This window comes from Rhinolophus sinicus, linkage group LG02 (genome assembly GCF_036562045.2).
Source record: "Rhinolophus sinicus isolate RSC01 linkage group LG02, ASM3656204v1, whole genome shotgun sequence".
Taxonomy (NCBI): domain Eukaryota; kingdom Metazoa; phylum Chordata; class Mammalia; order Chiroptera; family Rhinolophidae; genus Rhinolophus; species Rhinolophus sinicus.
In genome coordinates this window covers 110,261,379-110,272,497 of record NC_133752.1, presented here as the reverse complement: position 1 = coordinate 110,272,497, position 11,119 = coordinate 110,261,379, and the positions used below count along the sequence as shown (strand labels likewise).

General features: G+C 53.2%; 1 protein-coding gene across 1 annotated transcript; it reads right to left on the bottom strand.

Annotated features, from left to right (window-relative positions):
* Nucleotides 1-425: 425 nt before the first annotated feature.
* Nucleotides 426-10,891, bottom strand: TMEM121B (transmembrane protein 121B). The gene has a single exon (XM_074325143.1). It carries the CDS (start codon nucleotides 8,461-8,463, stop codon nucleotides 6,706-6,708), a length of 1,758 nt encoding a protein of 585 aa, XP_074181244.1. The 5' UTR covers nucleotides 8,464-10,891; the 3' UTR covers nucleotides 426-6,705.
* Nucleotides 10,892-11,119: the final 228 nt, after the last annotated feature.

Genomic DNA, 11,119 nt, shown 5'->3' with positions numbered 1-11,119 from the left:
GAATGGCTCAAAGCAATGTAGTCTAGTGCCCAGAAGCACACTTCCATTTGAATTGTGTTCCCCACAAACCTGGAATTCTAGCTTTGCTGGCTTTTGAGGCCAAATGTCTTCAACTGGCATTGTCCACTATGTCCCTTTTATCTCCACGGCTGCTGCTTTTTTTCCTAATAGCTTTATTGAGCTATAATTCACATACTATACAATTCACAGTTGACCCTCTGCAGTTCAATGGCTTTTAAGAGTTCAGAGCTCAGCAATCGTCAGCATAATCAATTTTAGAACATTTTCTTACCCCCAAAAAGCCCAGCAACCATTAATCACCATCCCCAAACCCTCTAACTCCCCCATCCCTAGGCAACCATTAATCTCCTTTCCATCTATAGGTCTGTCTGTTGTGGACATGTCATATATAAATGGAATCATAATAAAGTTCCCCCAGGGCTTCTTGACCCTCTGTTTAATGTCATTCCTGTTGCTTCCACATCCTTCCCCTTTCCTCAAGCCCCCAGTCTCACACTGGTCACTGCAAGTGCTGGAAATTCTGTCAGGCTGAATGGGGTATCTGCTGTCAGCCCAATGCCAAGAGCTTCAAGAGCACGTATAAAGAAGCGAGGTTTTTTCATATTCTTCTGAACCATGGCTAATAAACTCCTGCTTTGCCTACAAGAGCCGCTCCAAGAACATGTGTCCTCCAAGCTGTGACTCTCCACCTCTCTGGTCCTGCTCCTAAACAGAGTGCTTTAGAGGTGGCTCAAGGTGTGACCACAGCATGCGTGGGGCAGGTGCCTGTGACTGCTGGCCAGTGCAAGCCTCCAAGTCCTGGTGGATTTCCACAGGTGTTTCCTGCCTGCTGTCTTGAGCCTAGTCAGGGAAAAAAGGCATGATTAGATGGCGGGTGGTCTGGACATCGCTCCATGCAGTGCTACTTACAACTTCGATTTGTAACCAGTTTCTTTTTCTGCCTAGCAAGGTCCTCAGCCGTGTTTAGGCTTTGAAGGGGTTTGTTCCATTAGACATTCATTAGTAGTTTGAGCTGGGATCTCTGAATGCTAGGGCATGCTGGGTTTTACTTAGTTCCTGCTGATCTTTGAATATGAACCAGGGCATAACGGGAGAAGAATCTGTACTTACAGTGTGATGGGCAGTTTTCATTCTGCGGTTGGTGTTCTCTTTCCCCAATAAATAAGGGGACAGCCAGCTCTGTCCTCCAGCACCTCCTGAGAAGCCCTGCCCAGGAAGGGCCACGAGACAGTCTGCTCCAGGCTCTGCAGGACAGTAGGGGCCCAAAGATGCTCGACTCAGAGTCAGATGCAGAGCTGGCATCCCAGCCTGGGCCCTGAGAGGCAAGTCGGGTGTGTTGGAGAGAAGGTTTCCTTAAGGAGACGACCCCTGCTCCCCTACTTGCCAGCCAAGTAACTTACCTCAAGTTATCTTCCTTAGGCCTCAGGCTGCTTGATTCTAGAATGGGGGCAGCAGGAATTCCTTCCTCACTGAGGTCTTGTGAGGATGGGTGCAGCATACATGTGAAGCACTTACGCAGTGTCCCGCACACAGGAAGCACAGGACACATAGCGGCCACACTCTTTCAGGCGTTTCCACCCTACCCACACTGCTGCCTTTGTGAGGAGTCCGTAGGTCTCTTTGCTTCTTCACAAGGAGAAGTGCTCTGACCTGGTTTTGGGTCAGAGCAGTTAATGAACCCAGGGTACTATTTATCTAGCCTCCTTTCCTGTTGTCACTGCTTTCTTCCTGGAGTGTTTGCTTTTTCAGATTATAACAGTAACATATGATCCAGTACTTGACATATATTAGGAGTTTAATAAATGTGCTGGCTGAGTGACTATGCTCATTGTGGGAAAATGGAAACAATATAGATTGTATAGGTTGTATGTTGTGGAAGAAAATAAAGCAACTGCCCCCAGCCCATGGGTGTGGGCTGTAAAGCTGGGGTGCTCCATGGCTTTCTGCCAGGATGGGACCCTTGCTGGATGTCTGGACCCCACTCAGTGGCTCCCACATCACTCCTAAGTGGCTTCCAGGCCCATCTTCTTTCTTTTGGTCCCTCCCCAGCTCTCCATGCGCTGCTGCCTCTCCCAGATCCTGGCACTGGCTCCACATGCTCATCCTGTCCATTGAGGTTGGTCAAGGTAGGCGGGTGCACTGTTAAACCAGCCTTGCCTGGAGTCCTCTCTCGTGATTTGAAGGATGCCAAGAAGTCTTGTCCAATATGCCTGCCCATCCTGGTACCCAGATTCCTTTCCTAGGAGGAATAGTCCCTTAGGTTGTTAACACTTTAGTATGAATTAGTTTACTGGATCCTTCCTTTATGATTAGAGAGGAAGAAGATACAGTAGGACCACAGTAGCCTGAGAGGACAAAAGGAAGAAGGAGAGGGGGAGGCAAAATTGGCTGGCCCTCACGTTTGCCGCCACTGACATGGTATCCTGCAAGTTAACTTTTGCTCAATGCCTCTTCCATGACATTCACACAGACTATGAAAACTAGCCAGAACCACACAGCTTTAATGAAGGGTAAGTTGAACCCAGTTAACAGATAAAGTCTGAAGGGTGCCTGGGGTACAGATTTTGGAGGCAGGCAGACCTGGGGTCAAATCAGAATTCCCTTCCTGGCTATAGGGTGGCATTCAGCAAGCTACTGCCTCTTTCTGGACCTCAGGGAAATGGGGGTAAAGCTGCCTAGGAGGTGGCTGAGAGAGTGAAATGAGCCAATGAGCATCCAGGGCCTGCCATAGTCGTGCACAGGATACGTTCCCGTGCTCTTTCCAGGGCCACAGCTGCAGGGCCAGACTCAACTCCTCAGGCAAGGCCTGAGTGTGGTCCCAGCATGGCCCGTTCGTGACGAGGTCACACCTACACCTCTTCATCTTTCACGAAGTGCCTCCTGATATGCTCCAGCACTGACCAAAATCGGTGAGAGCTAGCTTGTGTAACTATGAGAAATGTATCAATATATGTAACATGCTTAGTCAAATTAATCATTTTATTTTACATCTAGATGTAGGAAGAAATGAAGGCATGGTCTCAGGTTGTCCTCTAAGTATTTCCTGTGTCAAATTTGTCCCCCCATATGATTATAAATTTCTTGAGGAAAAGGACCATTTTTGCATATGTCACCTCACTTAACTCTTACCACAGCCTCATGAGGTAGGTAATATTAGTCCTGTTTTATAAGTGTTGAAAATGTCCCAGGAGATCAGGTAAGGGCCCAAAGCCACAGTAGGAGGCAGAGCAAGCCTGCGAGCAGGCTCTGACAATGTTCTAACTTTGCCTCTTTCCCGCTGCTTGGTCAAACCACTGTGTGGCCTTTGGGATGGCCAGAAACATCATAGGGCAACAACACAGAGTGGCTTGAATAGTGCTGGCTGTCTCTGCGCTAAAGGGGGGAAAAAAACTATAATTTTATTTTTATGCAGACCAATGTTCTGTCTTAGACTTCACAGTCCCCTTTGTGTTAAAAAAAAAATCAAAAACAAAACAAAAAAGCCATGGCCTGTTCTCACTCATATATAAATTCATGCTTCTGAAGGGCGCATGAGCAGTAGAGGAGGGCAGAGTAAAAATTAGTCCTCAGGTTTTCCCCTTTGCTAAGTTATTCTTAGAAAGAAATGGGAGCGCAAACTCCGGGCGGCCGGGACTGTCCCTCTCAGGCTGAGAGCCCACCCGAGAGCCCTGCCTACAGAAAGCCTGACTAGACACCACAGGTCAAGGCCAAAGCCACACTACCTCCCTGAGTAGCATGCCACTGCTTAGAAGGAAACAGCCAAGGTGAACCCATAATGTAACACAAACCTATAAAATGGTGACAAATGTCAGTGACATTTAAGAATTTAGTAAGGAAATCAGGACAGGAAAGATCTTAAACCACACAGGAAGCTTGTCACAAGTCTCAAGTATTTTATTTTCAGAACAAGCTGGTTTTATTTTTAAAAAGAGAAGGAAGATTTAAAAACATGATAAATGCTAGTGAGGTGCCACTTCCCTTCTTCCAGGCTCTAACAGCCATCTAGCTCTTCCCAAAAAAACATGTGGAATCAGAGCCAGTACACGTTCTATTGGAACGGCCTTTAGAGTGGGTCTAATCCAAGCCCAGAGCGACGACGCTCTTACTTGCTCAAATGTTAGAGGCAGGCAGTCTGGATTCTGAAACCCGGTTCTGCTCTGTGAACTGTGCTGTTGGCATCAGCCTCAGGAGACAGTGCACTCCTGTCTGTCAGACCCATGGGAACGTCTCCAGTTTGACCCCCTACAGATGCCCTTAGGAAGCAAGAAAAATGAAATTTTGGAGTCATTTTTTCTTGAGAATGGGACAAGGGAAATAAGTAAAAGGGATAAAGAAAAACACACCAGAAGGTAGGAAGGGACTGACCCCCTGAGCACAAGGTGCTGGCACCAAATGTTTGGAAGAGGATGTCAGGTGGTAGGGGTGGTGGTGGGGCCTGGCCTCTACTAGCATTGGCCGGGTTGCCATCAATTTATCAACGTACTTAGGGAAGTGACAGCTCATGGGAACCTATCACAGCCTCCCACCAGAAAATCCAACAGCACTCAGAGATTGTACAGTCAGTCACTCAGCAGGGAGACCACCATCCAATCAGTAGAAAGGGGGTGGGGCAGGGAACCAGCCAGGAGCTGGCCGGTGGCTCAGACACAAAGTCCTTTCACAGTCACTGAGATTAGGTAGCAGAGCAACAGCAAAGCTGGAGAGAAGATGTGGAAAAAGAGGAAACAGCTATGGGGGCCCACCCAGGGTCTGGACCCCAGAACTCTGAGCACATGGAATTCAAAGGGAAACAAGAGGAGTCAGTAGAGGAAGGAGAAGGCAAAAAAAAAAAAAAAACAATTAACTGCAACCAACCAGCTTATATTGGACCTGGTAGGGTGAGGGGCTAGAAGAAGCACAGATAGTGCACTGAGTGTAAACATTTGTCCTCCATTGTTCCCCACTGTGAGAGTAGGGAGGCTCAGAGGAACTGTGGTCAAGCCATCAGCCCCTCTGGTGTCTCTGTCTACATGGACATCTTCTGTCAGCAAATCCCCAAGAAGTTGGGAGAGAAAGGCCCCAAGCAAAAAACTGAGGCCCAGAAAGCAAAAGTGATGTGTCACTCAAAGCTAGTGAGTGACAGAATCAAAACTACAACCCATGACTTCTGGGTTTATTACATGTCCAGGGCTTATTACATCACACAAAACTTCCCAAGCATAAGAAGAGAGAAGGGGAAACAAACATTCTTACAATTTCACCCCACCCCAACCTATTGCAGGGTGGGGGAGAGTATTTCTTGGCCTTGCTCCCAACTGTCCTCCTGTACTCTTACCTCCCCTAAAAATACTTATCCTGCTTCAAAGATTCCAAGAGTGATGCCTGCATCAAGACTATTAGTGAGCTATCCCTGGATATTCCTTGTCATCAACCTCAACAACAAGAACACCAGAGAGGAAGGCTGGATACAGGTAGGGTTTCCCTTTCCCTTCAGATTCTCTTAACCAGAGCAGAGGACAAAGATCACCACCACTGTTCCTGGTCTACACCAAACTTCCTAAAGGGAGGGTGGGAAGGGGGAGGACACAGAATTGGATTTCCTACTCCTTTGGGCCCATGAGAGGCCCAACTTCACATCTATCCAGGAACCCCACAAAGCTGTTGTTCTGAGCCTAGATGTAACCCAGCTGGCAACAAACCTCATGAAGCATAAGAGTTCTGGGTGCAGAGGGAGGGAGAGAGGAGGGCAAGCCAATGGCTGATACTCCACAGACCCTGTAATAACACTGGCACCAAACCCCAGCTGGATCCAGTGGCCATGTTGAAAGCAACTTCCGAGTATTTTGTCTTTATTTTTTGCAAGCAGCATCAGTGCGTGATGCAACAAAAGTCGAAAGCACAGAGGTAGAAATGCTCACTCACCCAAGAAAGGGTGCAGTTTGGTCCTTAGAGTATGAACCCTCTCCTCCCAAGCTAAGGAGAGAGGAATAGGATTGAGGAAGATCCTGGGTGAGCTTCTCCCTTGAGGGAGAGTAAGTGGGCAGCTCCCAGGAGCCCAGCTCTTCCTGGGAATTCATGGCCACAAATTCAAGTAGGAATGAGGAGGGTGGTGGTATGTATGGTGGGGAGGGGAGGGCCTCCCCAGATCTCCTACTGACTGCAAGGGGCCACAAGGAAACACTACACATACACAGAGACACAGACTTTGCATCTACCATCTGGAAGAAACCCAACAGACATAGCAGGGGATAGCAGATTCTGGGTCAATTTCAAGGCATGGGACAATGGTCACTAACCAGAGCCTAAAAGAAACCGGCACTTCCAAGCAAGGGGCAATGCCTAAGGCCCAGCACCCCCTGCCTGGACACCCCCTTTCCTCTATCCCCCCACACATACACAACGGATAGGAATTAGGGTGGAGGTGGGAAAAGCAAGAAGCAGAGGTATCCAGCCCCTTGGAGGCTAGGGTTGGGGTCAGGCATGGAGCAGGGAGAATAGAGTACGTGGACCTTCCTCCCTCACCATTGGCTGCTGGGCTGCCTCCTAGCAGTCTTGACTCAAGGGGTACAGGACACCCTGGCCTTTAGCCCTATTAATAGTTACCTCTTCCAAACAAAGCCTGATCAAATCTGGGTGAGAGAAGGTCAGAGGACAAGAGAGCTGGGGTCTCTCAACCAAAAAGCAAGCCCCCTTCTCTTGTACCCCTCAATTCTGGGAGGCCACAGCCAGGGTGTTCACATAGCCATGGGCACCCCCCTCGTTCTCCGAGATGCAGTGACCCAGCTGGGAGCCTCCCTGAGGTGGTGGTGGTGGTGGCGGTGGAGGCGGTGCAGAGGGCGGAGCACCGTAGCCTCCTCTGGCCCGACTAGGGGAAGCCCGACTCCTGGGGTCCCAACAGCCCTCTAGGGCCTCCAGGCCACGGCAACCGAGGAAGAAGAGGTTCTTGAGCGTGAAGATGGAGAGGGGCTGCTGGTAGCTCACCACCAGGAGGCAGCGCAGCGCCAGCAAGGGCACGTCCACCAGGCAGCCGCCCAGCAGGCGCAAAAGGCGGCTGCAGCTGCCGGGCCCAGAAGCCTGGCCCCACGACGAAGCCGCGGCTGCTGCGTTGAGCTCATAGAGCCAAAGCACCGGCGAGGCGAGGGTGAGGAAATAGACTGCGATGAGCAGATAGCGCAGGTGTGCGGGGAGCGGCACGCGGCCTTCCAGCATCAGCTCCACCAGAGTGAAGCTGTCGAGCAGGTCTAAACACGTGCCCAGGAAGCAGCCGGCGGCGCGGTGCTGCTGTGGCTGCAGAAGCAGGGGACCCGTTGAGCCTGGGGGCGCGGCCGCCTCGCTGATGGCCCGCACCAGGCTATAGAGCAAGGGGACCGAGAGTGCCATAGTGAGGCGGAAGCCCGTGGTGCCGAAGGGCGCACGCAGCTCAATGAGGTCCAGGATGGACGTGCCCAGGATGAGCACCACCTTGGGCGTGAAGGCGATGGAGTAGATGAGCCAGGCCAGGTAAGCGAAGGCGAACTCGCCCGCGGCCGCGGCCGATCCCGAGCCGCCTCCGGGGCCTCCGACGCCCCCGCGGCCGCCGCGCGCCTTGGCCCCGGCCGCAGCCCCGGCGGAGGCTGACGGCAGGTGCAGGGGCGGCGCAGCGTGGTGGTGATGGTGGTGATTGTGCGCGCCGCTCGCCGCGCTCCCGGGACGGGCCCGGCTGTTCTTGGCGAAGAATATGGCCCAGCCCACCACCACCACCAGGTCGGTGGCGATCCAGGAGCACCAGTACAGGTCGGTGACGGCGATGAGGTACAGGTCCAGCAGCCCGCCCTGCGCCAACAACAGCACCACGGACAGCGCCTGGTAGCCCCAACGGCACCCCGGACTGGGAGCGCAGCCGCGGCGCGGACCCCTGCGGCCGGGTCGGGCCGGGCGGCGGCCACAGCAGCAGCAGCACGAACAGCAGGAGGCGCTGCTCCCGGTCCCCGTGCCGCCTGCGCCCCCAGCCGAGCGGCCCCCCGGGCCCCCGACGCCCCCGGCCGCAGCGCCCCCGCCGAAGTCCGCCGCTGTCATACTGCAGGAGGAGGTGGGCGTGGAGGGGGAGGAGGGGGTGCCTGCTGAGGAGGAGAAGGCGGCGGGCGTGAGGTCGGCGGCTGGAGCGCCCCCCTGAGCCGGGGGCCCCGGGACCCCGGCGGCGCCCGCCGGCACCAGCGGCTTACTGATGCTGACGCTCTCGTCGTCGTCCTCCCGCTCCGCGCTGGTGGTACTGCTGGGGGAGACGCCGCCCCCGCCGCGTCGGCCGCCGCCTCCCCCCCGGCCGGTGCTGGCGCTGGTGCTGGTGCTGCTGTCTCCCGAGCCTCTCCGGCCGCGGGGGGATCCCCCCCGTTGGAAGAGGGGCGGCGGCCGGGAGGCGGCAGGGGGCGGCGGGAATGAGCCGGACGAGGACGAGACCGAGCGGGGGTGGCCGAGAGCTGGGTGCATTGTCCTCCCAGGGACCGCCAGCTGTTCCTTCCCCGCCAACCCCGGGCTGGCGAGGCGGACGAGGGGAGCGGGCCAGCCGCCGCCGCCTCCTCAACAGCGGCACTCGTACCCCGGTCAGGCAGCAGCGAGATCCGGACTGGAGCCGCGGGACTGGGCGAGCCGAGCCCGGGGTGGCAGGGAGCGCGGGTTGGCGAGGAGCTGAACCAGCAGCGGTGACGGCGGGCGCTGCGGGGCGGGGGCGAGCCCAGTCGGCGAGGAAAGGGAGGCTGGCTGCGGGGAAACCAGGACTGGATTCAAGGGGGAGAGGAGGAGGAGAGATCAGAGGAGAAAGCAAGTTTCGCTGAATCAGGAGGAAAAGGGGGAGCGGGAGCCTTAACCTCTCATGTCTTCACCTCCCAGTGCACATTTACTCAGGAGGATGAGAGGGGAGGAGGAGGTAGTTGTCAGTGTTGAGGGATAGGGGGTGGGCACATCGGGCGGAGATTCCTAGAGAAGTTTCCCTGAGGCCCCACCAGAAGAAGTCCTGGAGCCTTACTGGTTACTGACCGCTCAGCCTTATTCTCAGTATGGACCATGCCATGGAGCGCCAGGCTTAGGCGACAGGTTCAAGCCTCTGCTCCTGGTCAGCACAGTCTTTTGCAGGTATCAGGGCCTCAGCTTTGGCCTCTACCCTGTCCACCACCATTTTCACTGGGCCAGCCTGCCTCTCCTTAAGGCACTTCAAACAAATGGAGGAGTCAGGCCATCCTGATGAAAAGGACCAGGCATGTATTTCCACATATTCATGTACCCCGCACTGGGTTCAGTGAGCCATCCACAGGGAGGTCCCAATTTCCAGAGAATGGAGCAGTTCTCTGAATATAACTGCTAGGGAAGGGCGGACAGGTAAAATAATGATTTATGTGGCCCCAGCTAATTGGGGCTTTTGGTATTCTGAGTTTTTTAAAGCAGGAATTGCAAACAATAGGGAGATGTATCTAGCAAAGAGGAAAACAAAGGGACATTTAGAAGTGTGAGTGCCTTGATACAAAGGCTCAGAGCAGGGATGGTGAACGTTACAACCCCCAAGCAGGACAGAAGGCACAGCACCTACAGGCACGGGGCTCATACTGACTCACACCCATGGACTCAGTCCATGACTGGGGCTGGGTATTTGGCAGTGACTCAGGAAAGCAGCAGACAGAATTATGCCTTGAAGGGTTTAGGGAAGAAAAAGTGATTAGAGCAGCTGGGGCTCAAAAAAAAGATGAGGCTCATGTATAATGAGCATCATCCCAGGCGCAGCCAAGCAAGGCCAGAAGCTTGCTGCCTCTTCCTCCTTCCCCACACTTCAGGCTGCATGTTCCTTGCCTTCACTTCATGACCCTTAAACCTCTGCTGCTGGGCTCACCTTCCTGGACAACACCACACAGCCCAAGAGAGGGGTTCAGGCCTTGCCCCTAAACCTGCCTCTTCAATAAGGGTCAGTTTGAGCCAAACTTTCTTTCTCCAGTCTCTTGGAGGTCAGTCTGTACAACTAATCCATGGGGATGTGGGATTTAGAATTTACAACCTACATGATTTCCACCTGCTCCTGGCACACACAACCTTTGAAAAGTTCGTGTCCAGTCATCATGCAAGGTAGAGCAGGTATGGTAGTAAGAGCTTGAGCTCTGGGGTCAGTGGTCTCAGCTCTGCCACTGAGCTTTGTGTGATCTTAGACTAGTTTTTCACCTCTGTGAGCCTTCAATTTTCCAACTGTAAAAAGGGACCGATATCTACTTTAACGGGCTATTGTATAAAGAGCGGTCATGTGTTCAAAGGGTTTAGGCCAGTGCCCTGAGCAGAGTATGTACTCAGTTAAAGGTAGCTGGCTGGTTATGACGATGTAATCATCTCATGTCTTAACCTCTCAGGGAACATTTACTCATAACACAGGCCACTAATGACTTTTCTGGCCTGGATTCCTTCCTGAGGCCACATTTACAGTTCTGTTCCCCCATAGCTTTGCACTTCAGTAACCGCCGGGGAGCAGAGCTGCTCTCATTAGGAGCAGTGGTTCTTGGAGCTAATCTTCACAGGCTTCACAGTGTGAGAGATGCAGCTATGCCAGCTGTTGCCAAGGCCCACTGTCATGGGGCAAGGTGGGGACTAAACAGCAGATACAACCTGCACTATGTGTGAGCATCACAGCAGGTCCAGGAGATGTTAGGGATGAGCCAGTCCAGATTAGAAAGCAGCTTGGGGAGCTGCCAGCTGCCAATGGGAGTGATTACAGGCAGTCTCCCAGCTCTGCCCCGAGGAACCACCAGTCAACAGCTACCCTGAAAGTTGGCCCAAGACTTCTACTCAAGTTAATGAAACAGTTGAAGAAGCAGAAGCAGCTGATGAAGGCAAAAAACTGGGCTCTGGAAGAACACTAACAAATCTGTCCCCACTCCCCACCCCATGCCCCACTCCCCTGGCCCACTCACACAGACTCCCCTCCTGCTGTCAGGTTCCTCTGTGAGGATGGTTTCTCCCTGGTAACTTGTAACGGCCCTTTGATGTTATCCCTTGTATTTATGGGAACTGTACTGGCAATCAGGCAGGTTAACTTTCCGTATGAGATTATTTAGCCCAATTTCATTCAGGTCTGAGGCCCTGAATAAAAAGACCACAGATAATAAGGATGAGA